Source organism: Pelophylax lessonae (genome assembly GCF_965119305.1).
Source record: "Pelophylax lessonae genome assembly, chromosome: 5".
Taxonomy (NCBI): domain Eukaryota; kingdom Metazoa; phylum Chordata; class Amphibia; order Anura; family Ranidae; genus Pelophylax; species Pelophylax lessonae.
In genome coordinates this window covers 528,876,538-528,895,506 of record NC_138772.1, presented here as the reverse complement: position 1 = coordinate 528,895,506, position 18,969 = coordinate 528,876,538, and the positions used below count along the sequence as shown (strand labels likewise).

Below are 18,969 nucleotides of genomic sequence, written 5' to 3'. Positions count from 1 at the left end.
CCGATCCTTGCGTATATGCAGTGGGGAGCCGGCTGTGAAACTTTAGGAAGTCAGAGTCCGCTCCCTTGCCCAAGATAGCAGAACCAGAGAGCCAAAGCCCGGGGAAGACTCAGCTATGAGGACTTCGTGGGCTTGTAAGTGTCTATTTCCTGAAGCCCAGAAGCTGCTGACAATTACATTTTTAAAAACCAAGCAATGTTTCTCTTTAATTGCTTCTAGTTGGATGTTCGATGGTTAACCTCTTTTTTAGACGTATCGCTACCATTATACATGATGTTGTCTAAACTCTTGTATCTATCAATCTGATTCACATGTGGGATTACTAAGAATTCTAACTTTAGCGAGCAACCACCACGTTACCCACAATCCTTCAGGGCATTTATTTATAGCGCTTATCTTAGTCCAAGATGGAGGTGTAGCTGATTTTGCCTACTTAGTCAAATGAGTTTACATCATGCTTATTTTCTTCAAAGAACGCTGAAATAGCCTTAAGTGGTATTAACCACTTGCTGACCACCCTATAACAGTTTTACTGCTACAGGGCGGCAGCTGTGCACAGGATCATATATAAATGCAGTGGGCACGCCGCTTCTGCTGTGAAAATTCATCCGCCAATCTGCAGGTGCCGGGCACTCGATGTCCTCCGGCACCCACCGATCATCTGTAAAGGACACAGAATGGAGATCTGCCTATGTAAACAAGCAACGCAGGGACTAGAATCTATTTCTTCCCCTAGTAAAAGCAGCACACACAGTACACAAAAACACTGGCCAGGCACGCATTTAACCCTTTGATTTCCCTAGATGTTTAACCCCTTCCCAGCCAGTGTCATCAGTATCATCAGTGCACATTTTTAGCACTGATCACTGTATTAGTGTCACTGGTTCCCAAAAAGTGTCAAAAAATGTTAGCGTCAGATTGACTGCCACAATATCGTAGTCCCACTATAAGTCGCTAATCACTGCCATTACTACTAAAGAAAAAAAAAAATTCCAGTATATATCCCATAGTTCAGGTGGTCCGTTCTCATCCGATTCCCCCATAGACTAGAATGGGACCTGACAGCTCTGTCTCTGCACACAGTGCGGAAACAGAGCTTCCATCCGCCGATCCCCCGCTAAGAAAAACTGAGTCCACTGATGGACTCCACCTTGTGAAAGGGGCCTTAGGGTGTCTCCACTCCACTGGGAGAGCAACTGAGCCATCCTTTGACAGCAGCATTGTTACCCTGAACAGAGGGGAGTATTAGAAGTACTGGTGAATTTAGATGGACTGGACTAAGAACTGAAAGCTGAATTCAAGCTAATACTTTATAAGTAGTTACATGAATAAAAGCTGATCATTGTAAGTACCCCTATCAGTGGTAAATGGTTTATCTCAACCCTCTAACAGTCACTTTTGCTGCACAGCTTGGTCTGCTAAAAGAAGAAGAAAAGTAACAGAATTTGTGGCAAGATCATCAGGTGAAAATAAAGGAGAAGGGGCTAAAAAAGATAACGAATGCAGCCACCAACACTAAGGATTGGTAAGCTGCCCTACATTACATTTTTGGTTTGGGGTTTAATTTAATATTGCTCAAAACCAACTTATCAGAGCTTACACAGAGCTAGGGACTCTTGAGGCACCAGCGCTGTAACATGGGAAAAAGAAAGTGAACCACAGGCTGACCCATAGCCAGAAATGCCAGGCATTTACCTTTGACCCCGGCTAAGGGAAGGCAAGTAAATGCTGCTGGGGAGGGTAAATGGCGAGTAAATGCTACATGGGGCCCATTAAGGCCTGGTTCACACCTATGCGTTTTTTTTTTTTTTTTCAGAATTGCACTACAGTTCATTTAACATGGTTTCCAATGGGACATGTTCACATCTAATTGTTTTTCAGCTGCTGCCTTTTTGGAAAGGGTCAGGGACTTTTTTAAGCGCAACACGGTGCATTTTTGAATCAATAGACATCCATGGACATGTTCCAAAAAGGCATGTCCTGCATTTTTGATCCATTTTTAAATTTTTAATCTTCCCAAAAACATCTCACCTTTAAAAAAAAACAAAAAAAAAAAAGCATAAAAAAAACTAATGAAAAACAAAAAAGCACTGCAGAAATGGATCAAAAGCAAACTGCATAGGTGTGAACCAAGCCTAATGCCTAGTACACACGCAAGGATTGTTGGCCGTGAATTTTCGGCCAACGTCCGATCGGCCGATTGTCGGCTTGTTAGTATGATGATTCCGACAACCGACTGCGACTTTGAACAAAATCTGGTGTGCATGCTATAAAATTTTTGTTGGCTGTCAACAGAATGGCCGATTTTCCATCAGTCAGTACAGATTTCGGCACACAAAAATCTGATGAACAAGAGTGGGCATGCTCAGAGAAGAAAAAGCACACCGAAAGTAAACCAGCACATGACATCACTTCTGAAGTTGGTTGTTGTTGGCCGAGAAAATTAGTGTGCAGTCTAGAGCACATTTCAACCAACACAACAACACTGGACAAAAGACGGCCGATCGATCGGCCGATAATCGTTGCATGTGTACGAGGCTTAAGGAGCGTATTTATAAAGCAGTGAATCTGACATTCAACAGACATTCTCTAAAGTTGATTTTTCCAGGTGCATGTGTTTTAAATAATAGTTATTGCATCACCACCAGAGAATGTTTGGTAAAAGTCACATTCACTGCTTTATAAATAGACCCCTAACGCTGGCTATACAGTGCGGATGGATGAATCTTTTGCTGTGGATGTTGGCACTAATTGAATGCAGCTGCTGCTCAGCCAACAATTTTTCATCCAGCTTCTTAAATTTTTCAGGATGTCGGGTGGGAGGGTTGAACAAGACCCACTAAAGGGGGGTACAACACACTATGAGAAAATAAAAAAGGAAAATTCTATACGAGGCACAATTGGTCGATTTTGGTATATTGTGTACATAACTTTCGACATCCGATTCAGACTTTACAAATGAAAATTTCCGAATGGACAATCTCCAACATTTTTTTTGTACATGAACAGAACAAACGATTTTCTTGTGAGAGTGCCTGTAATCAGCACAGGGCCAATCAGCACTGTCCAGAAGGGTTCAGGGGGCTGCAGCCTCATAGAACAAACAGGAGAGAATACAAAACTCCTCCTATAAGCTTTAACAAGACACTGATAGAAGTCACACGACTGCTCTGACTGCTTGATGAAAAAAAAGGTATTTAGCCGTTTATATTTACTAAAAACTATTGCATGTCCATGTTCTTTGTACTGTAGGAGACCAGATATAGTGACTGCAGGCTCCTGGGTTTAGTAACACTTTAAAGCGGTTGTAAACCCTGTAAAAAAAAAAAAAAAAAAAAAAAAAAAACCTGCAAGACAAAGGCATAATGAGCTAGTATGCATCGCATACTAGCCCATTATGTTTAACTTACCTTAAAACGAAGCCCCGACACGGACCCCCGGACATCGATGCGGGCGCTGCCATGATCCCTCGTTGTCTCTTCCGGGTTCGGCGGCTCCGGCGCGCTGATTGGCCGGAAGAGACGGCTCCAGCGCGCTGATTGGCCGGAGCCGCGATGACGTCACTCCCGCGCATGCGCGCGGGAGTGATTTTTCCGGCAAGCTCCCGGCAAGTTAATTGAAGGTCCCCCCGGACCTTCAGAGCGCATGCGCCGCTCGCGCGAGCGGCTGCATGCACTGTAAATATCTCCTAAACCGTGCCGGTTTAGGAGATATTATTTGTACCTACAGGTAAGCCTTATTATAGGCTTACCTGTAGGTAAAAGTGTAAAAAAGCGGGATACAACCGCTTTAATGAATCAGCCTAGGCTTTTGTATTTCCAGCAAGCTCTTGGACAACACTAAAGGTACATAGAGACACCTCTAGGTACCCGTTTTGTGGATGTTGGTTTACTTGCCATTATTTTAGTGGAGGTATTCTTTCAAGCTGATGCCTCGTACACACGCACCGATTGTCGGCCGACCGATCGGCCGACTTTTGTCCAGTGTTGTTGTGTTGGTTGAAATGTGCTCTAGACTGCACACAATTTTTTTCGGCCAACAACCAACTTCAGAAGTGATGTCACGTGATGGTTTACTTTCCGTGTGTTTTTTCTTCTCTGACCATGCCCAGTCTTGCTCATCTGATTTTTGTCTGCCGAAATCTGTACTGACTGACGAACAATCGGCCATTCTGTTGACGGCCAACAAAAATTTTATAGCATGCACACCAGATTCTGTTCGGCCGAAAAGTCGCAGTCAGTTGTCGGAAGCATCATACTAACAAGCCAAAAATCGGCCGATCGGATGTTGGCCGAAAATTTATGGCCAACAATTGGTGCGTGTGTACAGGGCATTAGTCAAACTCCAATCAGCTATAAATAAATGTGTCCCTCCCCAGAGCAAGGTTTAAATAGACCCTGTTTTCATACTGTTCATCTCAACAGCAAGATACTGTGTGCATTTAGCATATTTTATTCATATTATTTACTTGTGAAAGCCACCATTGTAGCAAAAAACCCAGAGACTGCAGCTGGGTGCCGCCATCTTGGATCTGATGGCAGCAGACTCAGAACTGTCACTCAAGTGACATTATGGGGGAGATTTACTAAAACTGGAGCACTCAGAATCTGGTGCAGCTGTGTATGGTAGCCAATCAGCTTCTAACTTCAGCAATTATGCTTTGGCAATAAAACCGGGAAGCTGATTGGTTTCTATGCAGAGCTGCACCAGATTTTGCACAATACAGTTTTAGTAAATAAACCCCTAATGGAGCATTTCTCAACATTTCAAATGTGAGATCCTGGAGACATAATTTCCTAATCTGCAGTTCAAAACCCTGCAATGAATTGGAAACTGGTTTTCACATTCTAACTTACCATGGAAAAATTGATTCGGTTGCGGCGGAATGTTTTAGCTTGTTATCTCTAGTTTTTAATCAACAAAGTTTTGCAGATATGCTTTGGAAGATGGCCCAACTTCAAGTCACAGCAGTAATAAAATTCAAATTCTTTGAAGCTGATCTCCATGTTTCATTTATCGTTAAATAGTTTGAATAGACCAAGCTGGTCCAAACAAGCTATTTACTACACTAATAGTGTAGAAGCTGTGTGTGCTGTATTAACTGTAAGTAGCCTCAGCTCCTTACAGTATACAGTCCTCTGTTCCGCAGTGATATGGGGGCTTCCTGGCCTGTTCCCAGAACAAAATTGAGTTAGGCTGAGCATGGCTCAGCCATTCACAGGAAGCTTTGTATTCTATAAATGAATACAAAGCATCCTCAGATTGGCTGAGGCAAAGTTGGTGACATCATCAGCCCACCTCTCCTCCCTCTACTTCCTTTCTCAGTGATAGGGGGATCAGTGGGACAAGGTAAAAAGAAAAATGTCTCCAATGGTGGCAAATATAGCAAGGAAAATACATTTTCAGTGGGAAAAAAATGTTATTGCCATCATCCTGTTCTGGTGTCACAGGGGTGTCAGTGGGACACAAAGTGAGGGTGACTCTAAAAAGTAAAAAAAATAATATAAGGAGATTTGCTCAAGAAGACGTTTTTCTGCAATGATCCCTGGCTGGCCGTCTTTTAAAATAATTGTCCTATTAGTTTCCTGGAAGTTGATACAGCCCTTTCACTACACTCACTTCATCATAAAGTGTTTCTCCAGAGCTGCCAAACACATCCGCCAAAGAGCTCAGAATGATCGTTTTTTACTGACTGTACTAGAAGAAAACATTTTTTAATGTTTGGTGATACTAACAGCTTAAATGAGCCCAGCTCAGGAGATTTTGGCAGGTGGTTCTGCGGCTTTGTTGACAATATCCTACTGGATCAGGGACCATTGACTAAAAGACTTGCAGATGAGGCCACCAGACATGTATGCAGAAACATAGTGACGTCAGAAAAAAAGACCATGTGCTCCACGAGTTTGCTCCATTTTTTTTTTACTTTTTCATATAGACCCTCAAGCATTTTTGAGTCGGATTACTATTAACTGACTCGCTACCTTTCCTGGAAGTCTATTCCAAGCACCAGCCACTCTTTCGGTAAAATAATATTTTCTAAGATTCGTTTTAAACGTTCCTCCAGCTAGTTTGTGGTCATGTCCCTGTGTTCTTGATCTTGGCTTCATATTGAAAATACTGCCCTGCTGAACCTTATTCACACCCTTCATGAATTTAAAGATTTCAATCATGTCTCCCCTTTCCCTTCTTTCCTCTAGTAGTAAAGCAAATCTCCTGCGCTCAAGTAGAATATGATGGAGGGAAGAGGGATACTTCAGACTCAAGTAGAAAAAGCCTGTGGTCTTGCTGCCCCCTCAGGATCAAGGGTGTCCAGAACAAACTGGGAAAAAAGACAAAAGAAAAAGGGGCGCACCGACCTAGTGCATCACCACTAAAACCATTTATTAAAATATTAAAAAGTATACAATATACTCACAAGGCAGGTGTGATAGTACACACATCAACATTGTACATAAAATCTCCAAGGTAGCCAAGGTCCCACACGAAGCTGAATGGCATGCAGTGTGCCGTATGGGGCTGCTATGGCTGGGCTGACGCGTTTCAGGGGCGAACCCCCTTCCTCAGAGCCAGAAAAGTTGCTGCTCCAGTGATGGCGAACCTTGGCACCCCAAATGTTTTGGAGCTATATTTCCCATGATGCTCAATAACACTGCAGAGGGCATGAGCATCATGGGAAATGTAGTTCCAAAACATTCGGGGTGCCAAGGTTCGCCATCACTGCTCTAGACTGTTCCTGGAGTCTCTCCTAGGTCTGGGTATTGAAATGTCAAAGACAAAAATATAGACAAGAGGTCCACATTTAGTCTTTTTATTTGGTGGAAGGTAATAAAACAAGCCCAAAAAGTTTTAAAGAACTATTATGCACCCTTCTACAGGGCCTGATGGGGATGAGAATGAGGGCATCAGCCAAGAATAGAACATGAGAATGGGGGGAAGTCCGGCAGCACAGTTCCAATTTAAAGAGGAACTAAGCTATGGAAGCTGTTCCCAAAAAAGGCAGACAGAATGCAAGCTGATGGCACCGTGTTTATCAGGGGCGTAACTACAGGGGTTGCAATTGCTACCGGGCCCCATGCTCCAGGGGGCCAGAATGGCTCCCCTGTACACCTGGATAGGAGGGGCAGCGGGGGCAGCATCTAGAGAAATCACTGTCCTCCTTTTTCCTCCTGTAGCTGCAGGAGGAAAATGGAGGAGATTGGTTCCTCTGTATGCTGCCCCCGCCACTATTCCTATCCAGTTCACTTGTGTTCTGCTGTCTCTGGGCCCCTGTGTGCTCCCCTGGTTCCCCCCCCCCACTTTACTCCCTCCCCTCTCCTGCCGGCTGCTGCAGGGGATGTGTCCCAATAGAGAACCAGGAAGGGGTCGGTAAATATGTAATTTTCCAGCTCCTTCCTTTTCTGAATGGACAGAGTCATAGTCAGTGACTGTAAAAAAAATAAAATGATAAAAATATAATACAATTAAAATGCCAAAAAATAAAAACTACTGATACCATTGGGTGAACACACTTGTGACCGGTGGCCCTGACATTCCACCAACGTGGGGAGGCCCCAAGATGGCAGGAAGAGGGCCCACTGCAGAAGTTGTGAAAGGGTCCTGCTGCGGGACCGTAATAAAGGGCTCTGCAACAAGAGTAAAGGGCCCCAGGATCAGTGGGAGGAGCCCCAGGCTTGAAGGGAAGGGCCCGGCCAGGGGGTCCGGGGGGCCCTTCATGGTTTCTTGCACTGGGACCCTGAAGGTTTTAGATACGCCTCTGGTGTCTATGTGTAGAGCTGCCCATTTTGTTAGAGGTGGGTCTTTCCTTCCTCATGTCAGAGCCTCCAGCAAGGAAAACATTGAGCAGCACAGTATCAACAAATCTCACTCCTAACCTCCTGAGACTAGAAGTCAGAGGCAGCTGTGCCATGGATGTCACATTGTAGATATACAGCTATACAGGAGTGCCTAGGTACACTCCCATACCAGAAAGTTCCCTGCTATTTTTCAGGAGGAATTTAAGACAAAAGATATATTTGTCAGGGCACAATTAGCATACGTAGATTTTCCTTATAATGTGGCAAATATTCACTTTTTGAAAGCCCACTTTAAGAAGGAACCTTCTTTGGATAATCTCTTTCTAAAACAACACACTGAATCTATCCAAAATTCACTAAGATCTTGATTAATTCCCTTATCAGTTCTACCACAGCTACACTTGTGCTAGTTGACCATGTACCTGCTGACTCCAAACTCTTCTACATGGTCTGGGATGAGAATGTACAGGAACCAATAAAGACAAGCGGGTGTAGTATGCCCTGTCCCTCTGCCCCTCCCCACCTTGCAACAACAATTCCTGGCTATCAAAAAGACAGCCAAGTTTGGCTGAGTAAGTAGAGCAGCTCTTAAAGCTGCTGTTGTTAAAAACGTACTTTCTAACACACTCAGTAGAATTCACATCTCAAATTCTTCTGTAAAAATGGCATCTGTAATCACCACCTTCCCAACATCCCTATTGGTCTGTCAATGGGGAGTTCCCAGTTAGTATCCACGTAAGCATTGGTCATTTCGGAGTTCCCAGTTAGTACTCACGTAAGCATTGGTCATTTCGGAGTTCCCAGTTAGTACTCACGTAAGCATTGGTCATTTCGAAGTTCCCAGTTAGTACTCACGTAAGCATTGGTAATTTCGGAGTTCCCAGTTAGTACTCATGTAAGCATTGGTCATTTCGAAGTTCCCAGTTAGTACTCACGTAAGCATTGGTAATTTCGGAGTTCCCAGTTAGTACTCATGTAAGCATTGGTAATTTAAGAGTTCTTAGTTAGTACTCATGTAAGCATTGGTCATTTCGGAGTTCCTAGTTAGTACTCATGTAAGCATTGGTCATTTCAGAGTTCCTACTTAGTACTGACGTAAGCACTGGTAATTTCGGAGTTCCTACTTAGTACTCACGTAAGCATTGGTCATTTTGGAGTTCCTAGTTAGTACTCACATAAGCATTGGTCATTTCGAAGTTCCCAGTTAGTACTCATGTAAGCATCGGTAATTTCGGAGTTCCCAGTTAGTACTCACGTAAGCATTGGTAATTTCGGAGTTCCTAGTTAGTACTCATGTAAGCATTGGTAATTTCGGAGTTCTTAGTTAGTACTCATGTAAGCATTGGTCATTTCAGAGTTCCTACTTAGTACTCACGTAAGCATTGGTAATTTTGGAGTTTCTGGTCAGTTTCCGTCCATGTCAGCTTCTTCCCGCTGCTTTCAACACAGAAATACTTCTCAGTTGGTTCATCTCTCTGTAAAGGCAGGAACTGTTCTTTGTCATCACAGCGTAATCCGCGAGTATTGGCCTGACAACGCGTGACACCTGCCGGAACACAACAGGCACATGAGAAGCCATACTAGTCAAGTGTTCTTTCAGACATTTTAGCATTCTTATGGTTTATTTGGGCCTAGGAACAATAAGATTTTTTATCTATTGATATTAATCAATTCTAAAATCTATGTATGACATGCCATAAGACAATCAATTTCAGGATAAGCCAGTTGGATAATGCCTTGCATTCCAGACTGTCCTTCTTATTCAGTTAAGGTTCACAAAGTGAAGCAAGCAGGCTTCATACTCCAAGCATGTACATATAGTGGTACCTTCATAATCTGCTCCATCAGCTGTTTCAAATACAAGTCTTCTTCCCCCAAAGCATGCTGCTCAGTCAGACAAAACAATGCTGTTACTGATTTCTAAAGTTTGAAGTTTTGTCAAAGGTCAACAGCTAAGCCCTCATCTCCATCTCTAACAATCCCATCTGGTTACTGACATACTGTATAGAGAGTGGAGTAACACTTGGCTGTCATGGGAAGGGCAGAGGTGTCTTTGACATTCAGGTTGTGATTGACAGCCTGGCTTCAACAAATTCCTTTTATCACTGGTTCATATTTTGCAGAAGTTTTTGTAAACATTGGTTGCTTTAACAGACTATTTTCCAAATCCTATTTTACGGGTTTCCCCGTTGCTTGGTTCTGACCCCCACAAGCCCCCTTGGTCTTCTTCTGGGTCTGACATTTTCCAGAGTCATTAGGCAGCCTCTGATGACTCATCCCCATTCACTGAAAATGTACAATAGAATGTGCATGCATCATAGGCAATGTATAAAAAAGAAAAAACTCTACTGAATACCAATACCAAGGAGTACCCCACACCTAACTGGGAGGTACCATCATCCCTTCTAGTTCAACATAGGTCTACACAAAGAGAAAAATCTACCAGGGCTTTGAGGGTACTCCAAATACCAAAAATAAAAAATGAAATATTTAGTAATACAGTAAAACCTTGGATTGAGACTCGATTCACACTAGCGTGATTTGTCAGCCTGACAAGTCGCGCTCCCTCGCGGTCCATTGACTGCTACAGGACCCGTTCTAATAGTAGCGACACAAGTCGCTCCGACTTAGAAAAAGGGTCCTGTACTACTTCGGGGCGACCTCAGAGCGACTTGCATAGACTTCCATTATGTGAAGTCCATGCAAGTCGCTCCGAAGTCGTGGTGCATGGGAATGCACAAGTCGCCCCCGAAGTAGTACAGAGTCGTGCCGCCCCATTGTGAACCGACTCTTAGAGGAACTGGGTTTGAGAGCCTTTTGCAAGACAAGCAAAATTTTTTTTATAAACTTTGACTTGATAAACAAGCGATGTCTTGATATACAAGTAGTGTCACGTCACAACTTAGTATAAAAGAGAAGAGAGGCGCCTCTAAGTGTGGCAATATGATTACATTTAATGAAGGTACAACAGTAAGCAACTCACATGGTTGATCAATAAAACAGGCACATCTAAGTATGCAGGCATCAGGGGTAAAGCTGTCCACTCACCGCCATAGACGTCATTCCTTCCACACTGTACTCAACGAGCGCTCCAAGCCTCGCTTTCAGATCACTCTACTGTGCAGGGTAGTCTTCCCAGTCATGACTGCAGATTGACAGCGGTGCGGAGGACGGTCTATGTGGTCAGCTTTACCCCTAATGCCTGCATACTTAGATGTGCCTCTCTAATCATCAACCATGTGAGATGCTAAATGTTGTACCTTCATTAAATGTAACCATATTGCTACACTTAGAGGTGCCTCTCTTCTCTTTTATACTCTGTATCTCCTGCTGGATTTTGCTTCTAATCCCTTTGTGGAGGCGCCATTTGTGGATGGACATTTTACGGTTACAGAACCAATCATATTGCTATAATCTTATTTTATGGACTATAAACTGAAGGACAAATCATCTGAGTTTCCATTATTTCTTATGGGGAAATTCGCTTTGATATATACGAGTGCTTCGGTTTACACGCATGTTTCTGGAACTAATTATGCTTGCAATCCAAGGTTTTAGTGTAATTACATTAAAATCATAAAATGAAAAAGAAAAGAAGCTGGTGCAAAGTACACTCTCTCATTTCTAGTATATCCCCTGTGTACACTATATATATATATAAAGAAGAGAGAAGACCCCATTATTTCATGGTTTATGCACCCGTGTTCCTGTACTGATCTCATGTGCAGCAACTGGGTAGGTAGAGGTCTTGAGGGGAAGAAGCCTAAAAAGGGAGGAAGGGGGATAAGAAAATTATGGTTTTAGTTAAAAAAGGGTAGTTTAGGGTATATTGAGGGGTCTCTCCCCGCCGCCACTGCCACAACCACGATCACAGTTTGTCAAGGAATTGCTGTGAATTTCAGAGGAAATGTCCCCATGGCTCAGATCTTAGTATAGGAGCTCTGTTTATAATTTCGGGGAGATTCCATGAGGGAAATGAAGTCTAATTCCCTGACCCACTTTAGTAGTAATGTAATACAGGCATACTCCACTTTTAAGTACACAATGGGACCAGAGCGTGTATGTAAAACGAAAATGTACTTAAAGTGAAGCAATACCTTTTTTCATTTCTCAATGCATGTAAATACACTAGCTCCATAGGAAATCTTGGTCAGGGCACTACTCCCAACCATGTGACAAGGACACCAAGCTTGGGGAGCATGTTAAGGGGATCCAGGACTATGACATGGTAGATTACCTAGGCAAGCTGGCCGGCCACAAATAGGATATGTAGTAGTCCTGGGTCCCCTCTCGGTGCTCCCTAAGTTTGGTATCCCTGTCACTTATGGTTTGGGAGTAGTGCCATGTCAAGCTGACCAAGATTTCCCATAGATGTCAATGTTAAAAACTGGGAGTAGTGCCATACCAAGCTGACCAGGCTGTGTCCGTACTCGTGAGTGTACGTAAAGTGAGTGTACTTAAAGCAGGGTATGCCTGTAATTGATAAATATTTCAAATTTTATTATTTTTTTTAATATTTTTTTGTTTAATATCATTTCAAGTACCCTTAAAGCCTTAATTAAGTTTCCTCTTTGTCCGTACCTATGTGCCAAAAAAAAAAAAAAAAAAGCCTGAGCAGGTTTTTTTTTTTTTTTTTTTTTTTTTTTTGGGTGGAAGAGACTTTGCATATGCAGTAAATATTTTACCAAAACACCCTACCTCTGAGCCATTAAAAAAAAAAAAAAATTTCTTCAGTTCCGCTTTAAGGTAAATGTACAAGGCACAGCTATAATCAGCCCCAAGACAAACAAAATTCCTTCACGAACCACTAATGCTCAAAACCATATAAACATTTTGACAAAAGGTCACAATGAAGATTTTAATTATGTGTTCCCCCAAAACAGGAAATCTCATTATTCAGCTTTGTTAAGCGAGGGAACTAGATTTGTCGCATTCATTGCCATGACCACATAAAGACCAACCACGATACATATGCAATACATATGCTTCATTTGGGCCTGGTTTACAAACTTGAGCATCTTGAAAGGGTTTGGGATGTTAAATGGAATCAGCTTTCCACAAACAAATTCATCATATGGCCTCATTAAAGAGAAGCCGTGATTTGTACATGCTGCTGATTTATAAACACATTTTCAGGGAAGAAAAATTGATATCTATATGTACATTATCTCACAAAAGTGAGTACACCCCTCACATTTTTGTAAATATTTTATTATACCTTTTTTGTGACAACACTGAAGAAATGACACTTTGCTACAATGTAAAGTAGTGAGTGTACAGCTTGTATAACAGTGTAAATTTGCTGTCCCCTCAAAATAACTCAACACACAGCCATTAATGTCTAAACCGCTAGCAACAAAAGTGAGTACACCCCTAAGTGAACATGTCCAAATTGGGCCCAATTAGACATTTTCCCTCCCCGGTGTCATGTGACTCGTTAGTGTTACAAGGTCTCAAGTGTGACTGGGGAGCAGGTGTGATAAATTTGGGGTTATCAATCTTACTCTCTCATACTAGTCACTGGAAGTTCCACAAAAAAGAATTGTTGCTCTACATAAAGATGGCCTAGGTTATAAGAAGATTGCCAAGACCCTGAAACTGAACTGCAGCACGGTGGTCAAGACCATACAGCGGTTTAACAGGACAGGTTCCACTCAGAATAGGCCTCGTCATAGTCGATCAAAGAAGTTGAGTGCACATGCTCAGCGTCATACCCAGAGGATGTCTTTGGGAAATAGATGTATAAGTGTTGCCAGCACTGCTGCAGAGGTGGGGGGTCAGAATGTCAGTGCTCAGATCATACGCTGCACACTGCATCACATTGGTCTGCATGGCTGTCATCCCAGAAGGAAGCCTCTTCTAAAGATGATGCACAAGAAAGCCCGCAAACAGTTTGCTGAAGACAAGCAGACTAAGGACATGGATTACTGGAACCATCTCCTGTGGTCTGATGAGACCAAGATAAATGTATTTGGTTCAGATGGTGTCAAGCGTGTGTGGCGGCAACCAGTTGAGGAGTACAAAGACAAGTGTGTCTTGCCTACAGTCAAGCATGGTGGTGGGAGTGTCATGGTCTTGAGCTGCATGAGTGCTGCTGGCATTGAGGGAACCATGAAAGCCAACATGTACTGTGACATACTGAAGCAGAGCATGATCCCCTCCCTTTAGAGACTGGGCCGCAGGGTAGTATTCCAACATGATAATGACCCTAAACACAACTCCAAGATAACCACTGCCTTGCTAAAGAAGTTGAAAGTAAAGGTGATGAATTGGCCAAGCATGTCTTCAGACCTAAACCCTATGGAGCATCTGTGGGGCATCCTCAAACTGAAGGTGGAGCAGAGCAAGGTCTTTAACATCCACCAGCTATGTGATGTCGTCATGAAGGAGTGGAAGAGAAATCTGTGAAGCTCTGGTGAACTCCATGCCCAAGAGGGTTAAGGCAGTGCTGGAAAATAATGGTGGCCTTACAAAATATTGACACTTTGGGCCCAATTTGAACATTTTCACTTAGGCGTGTACTCACTTTTGTTGCCAGCGGTTTCGACATTAATAGCTGTGTGTTGAGTTATTTTGAGGGGACAGCAAATTTACACTGTTATACAAGCTGTACACTCACTACTTTACATTGTAGCAAAGTGTCATTTCTTCAGTGTTGTCACATGAAAAGATATAATAAAAGATTTACAAACATGTGAGGGGTGTACTTACTTTTGTAAGATGCTGTGCATCATGTAATAAATGTTTATTTTTGAAAATAAAATTTAGGAAAATACTGTATATATGTTAATTACAAATTACATTATTATTATTATTATTATTCTTTTTTATTTTTCTTTTAAATTGAGGTTTATATATATTTTTTGTTTTTACCATTTCTAGAAAATAAACATTTATTACAAGGTGACACAATTTTTTTTTAAAGGAAGAATAAAAGGTAAACAGAGAACAGCATTATATAAATAAATATATATGTATACACTATATTTCCAAAAGTATTGAGACTTTAACTTTTCTTGTAAAAAAAAAATGTGTATTTTGTATGTGTGTGAAAAAGAAAAGAATTTAGGTAACTTTTTGTCAGTAAAATGCTTAAACTTACCCCTCAGAGGGGTTAAGTCCCATCCTGTGTCATTCTACTGTCAAGTTTCAGATGGACACATGAATGAAGACTACAGTCAGGTCCATAAATATTGGGAAATCGGCACAATTCTAATCTTTTTGGCTCTATACACCACAACAATGGATTTGAAAGGGAACAAACAAGATGTGCTTTAACTGCAGACTTGCAGCTTTAATTTGAGGGCATTTACATCCAAATCAGGTGAACGGTGTAGGAATTACAACAGTTTCTATATGTGCCTCCCACTTTTTAAGGGACCAAAAGTAATGGGACAGATTGACAATCATAAATCAAACTTTCACTTTTTAATACTTGGTTGCAAATCCTTTGCAGTCAATTACAGCCTGAAGTCTGGAACGCATAGACATCACCAGACGCTGGGTTTCATCCCTGGTGATGCTCTGCCAGGCCTCTACTGCAACTGTCTTCAGTTCCTGCTTGTTCTTGGGGCATTTTCCCTTCAGTTTTGTCTTCAGCAAGTGAAATGCATGCTCAATCGGATTCAGGTCAGGTGATTGACTTGGCCATTGCATAACATTCCACTTCTTTCCCTTAAAAAACTCTTTGGTTGCTTTCGCAGTATGCTTCGGGTCATTGTCCATCTGCACTGTGAAGCGCCGTCCAATGAGTTCTGAAGCATTTGGCTGAATATGAGCAGATAATATTGCCCGAAACACTTCAGAATTTATCCTGCTGCTTTTGTCAGCAGTCACATCATCAATAAATACAAGAGAACCAGTTCCATTGGCAGCCATACATGCCCACGCCATGACACTACCACCACCATGCTTCACTGATGAGGTGGTATGCTTTGGATCATGAGCAGTTCCTTTCTTTCTCCATACTCTTCTCTTCCCATCACTCTGGTACAAGTTGATCTTGGTCTCATCTGTCCATAGGATGTTCTTCCAGAACTGTGAAGGCTTTTTTAGATGTTGTTTGGCAAACTCTCTAATCTGGCCTTTCTGTTTTTGAGGTTCCCCAATGGTTTTTTGAGGCTCAACAATGGTGAACCCTCTGTATTCACTCTGGTAAAGTGTTCTCTTGATTGTTGACTTTGACACACATACACCTACCTCCTGGAGAGTGTTCTTGATCTGGCCAACTGTTGTGAAGGGTGTTTTCTTCACCAGGGAAATAATTTTTCAGTCATCCACCACAGCTGTTTTCCGTGGTCTTCCGGGTCTGTTGGTGTTGCTGAACTCACCGGTGCGTTCTTTCTTTTTAAGGATGTTCCAAACAGTTGATTTGGCCACACCTAATGTTTATGCTATCTCTCTGATGGGTTTGTTTTGTTTTTTTCAGCCTAATGATGGCTTGCTTCACTGATAGTGACAGCTCTTTGGATCTCATATTGAGAGTTGACAGCAACAGATTCCAAATGCAAATAGCACACTTGAAATGAACTCTGGACCTTTTATTTGCTCCTTGTAAATGGGATAATGAGGGAATAATACACACCTGGCCATGGAACAGCCAATTGTCCCATTACTTTTGGTCCCTTAAAAAGTGGGAGGCACATATACAAACTATTGTAATTCCTACCCCGTTCACCTGATTTGGATGTAAATACCCTCAAATTAAAGCTGAAAGTCTGCAGTTAAAGCAAATCTTGCTTTTTTCATTTCAAATCCATTGTGGTGGTGTATAGAGCCAAAAAGATTAGAATTGTGTTGATGTCCCAATATTTATGGACCTGAATGTATATCAATTTCCCAACATGCATCTGGAAGTCAGCAAACTGCCTATGTAATTTATTTATTAGGGGTACTTGCATAGGGCCAGCAATTTATATACAGTATATTGTACATTCACATCAGTTCCTGCCCTCAAGGAGCTTACTGTCTAAGGTGCCAAACTCACATTCATACATACACATACTGGGGCCAATTTAGACAGGATCCAGTTACCTACCAGCATGTCTTTAGAGTGTGGGAGGAAACATGAGTACCTGGAGGAAACCCACGCAGGCACAGGGAGAACATAAAACATCCAGGCAGGTTGTGCCATTGATGGGATTCAAACCAACGAGCCTGGTGCTGCTAGGCGGAAATGCTACCCACTTATGACTAAGACTGAGGATGTTTCAAAATTTTTTATCTTTACTCTAAAAAAAGATGTTGGATTTTTGGCAAGGATTTATGGAACTGTACATGTTTACTTTTAGACTCTCCTACTACTACTATTTTTGCTTGTTAAATACCAATTTATTGAGATCTGTACATCAGGCAATAAAGTGGGAAAAAAAGAGAACATTAATGAGATATTGATTAAAATGACACTCACAATGGTTCTGTTTATAAGCTCCAGTGTAGGCAGTGGTGGTGCCCAAAGGACATTTTAGGCATTGGCTGCTCCCCGATTTCTCCTGGTAGAAGCCATGTGGACAAGGCACACATTCCCCATCTTCAGAAAAACTTCCCGCTGGACAAATCCCTGCAAAGGATCATTGTAGGATTTGTAACTACCTTCTGCAGTTGTTGTTGCCAATAAGTGCAGAGCTAGTGCTAGGCTTTCTTTTTTTTTTTTTTTTTTTTTTTTTGGAAAAGCCTAGCATGGTGAAAAAAAACAGTAGAACCATAGGTGAAACAAAGAAAATAAAAAATAATATACAAAAAAAATTAAAGATTTGGATTAAGCTGTTAAACATCTAATCCATTGTCAAGGGAAACACCTGACCATGCCAGTTAAAAGTGTTTTTCAGTATTATTGTTCTCTTTAACTGCTTCCCATCCGCGCTACAGCCTATATACGGCTGCAGCGCAGACTCGAATTTTCAGGAGGCCGTTTTTAAACGGCCTCCCAGTGACAGGCCCCCCGCGCGCTCCCGCGAGCGCGCAGCGGGGAGAATCTGTGTCGCCGTGTCCCTTGGACACAGCCGATCACAGATCGTGGTGAATGGCCAATCACAGCGGCCATTCACCACGTGATCGGGCCGTCCAATGAGCGATGATTTCATATGTAAACATATGAGATCATCTCTCATCGCCGGCGCTCCTTCCTCACACAGAGCCTGCGTGTGAGGAAGGAGGGAGAGCTGCACAGCGCCGGGGACACAGAGACATGTAATCAGGGCACTGATCACCAGTGCCCTGATTACTAAAAGGTAAAAAAAACACACACAGTGCCCCCCATCAGTGCCCACAGTGCCCGCCATCAGTGTCCCCCATCAATGCCCACAATCAGTGCCCATAGTGCTGCCAGTCAGTGCCCATCAGTGCCTGCTCATCTAGGCACTGATAAGCACTGACTGGCAGCACTATGGGCACTGAGTGTGGGCACTGATGGTGCTGCCCATCAGTGCCGCCCATCAGTGTCCATCAGTGCCACCCGTCAGTGTCCATCAGTGCCATCCGCCAGTGCCCATCAGTGCCGCCTCTCAGTGCCCGTCAGTGCCGCCTCTCAGTGCCCAGCAGTGCCACCTCTCAGTGCCCAGCAGTGCCACCTCTCAGTGCCCAGCAGTGCCGCCTATCAGTGCCACCTATCAGTGCCGCCTATCAGTGCTCATCATTGCGGCATGTTAGTACCTCCTCGTCAGTGCCCATAAGTGCCACCTCATCAGTGCACATAAGTGCCACCTCATCAGTGCCCATCAGTGCAGCCTATCAGTGCCCATCAGTGCCGCCTCATCAGCTCACATCAGTGAAGGAGAAAAATTTATTTTCAAAATTTACTCGCAGAAAATAAGAAAAACTTTTTTTTTTTTCAAAATGTTCTGTCTTTATTCTTTTTTTTTGTAAAAAATAAAAAACCCAGAGGTGATTACATACCACCAAAAAAAAGCTCTATTTGTGTGAAAAAAATGATAAAAATTTCAAATGGGTACAGTGTAGCATGACCGCGCAATTGTCAGTCAAAGTGTGACAGCGCTGAAAGCTGAAAATTGGCCTGGATGGGAAGGGTGTTTAAGTGCACAGTAGGCAAGTGGTTAAAGCAGCTCATCTGCTGGAGATTTTCATTTCATTTCATTTTTTCCCCATCTCCTTGGTACTGACAAACTTTTTTTTAATTTTTAATTTTGTTTTTTTTTTTAACATGCAAAAAAAAAAAAAC

At 42.5% G+C, this 18,969-nt stretch overlaps 1 protein-coding gene across 1 annotated transcript in view; it reads right to left on the bottom strand.

Annotated features, from left to right (window-relative positions):
- The window catches only part of TG (thyroglobulin), a gene marked incomplete at its 5' end in the record, with an annotated part of 481,401 nt that overhangs the window by 356,611 nt on the left and 105,821 nt on the right, over positions 1 to 18,969 (bottom strand). Inside the window, 3 exons of the mRNA XM_082259019.1 lie at positions 8,529 to 8,603; positions 9,169 to 9,339; positions 17,203 to 17,352. Coding sequence (XP_082115145.1) covers positions 8,529 to 8,603; positions 9,169 to 9,339; positions 17,203 to 17,352 — 396 coding nt within the window. The remainder of the gene's footprint in view (positions 1 to 8,528; positions 8,604 to 9,168; positions 9,340 to 17,202; positions 17,353 to 18,969) is intronic.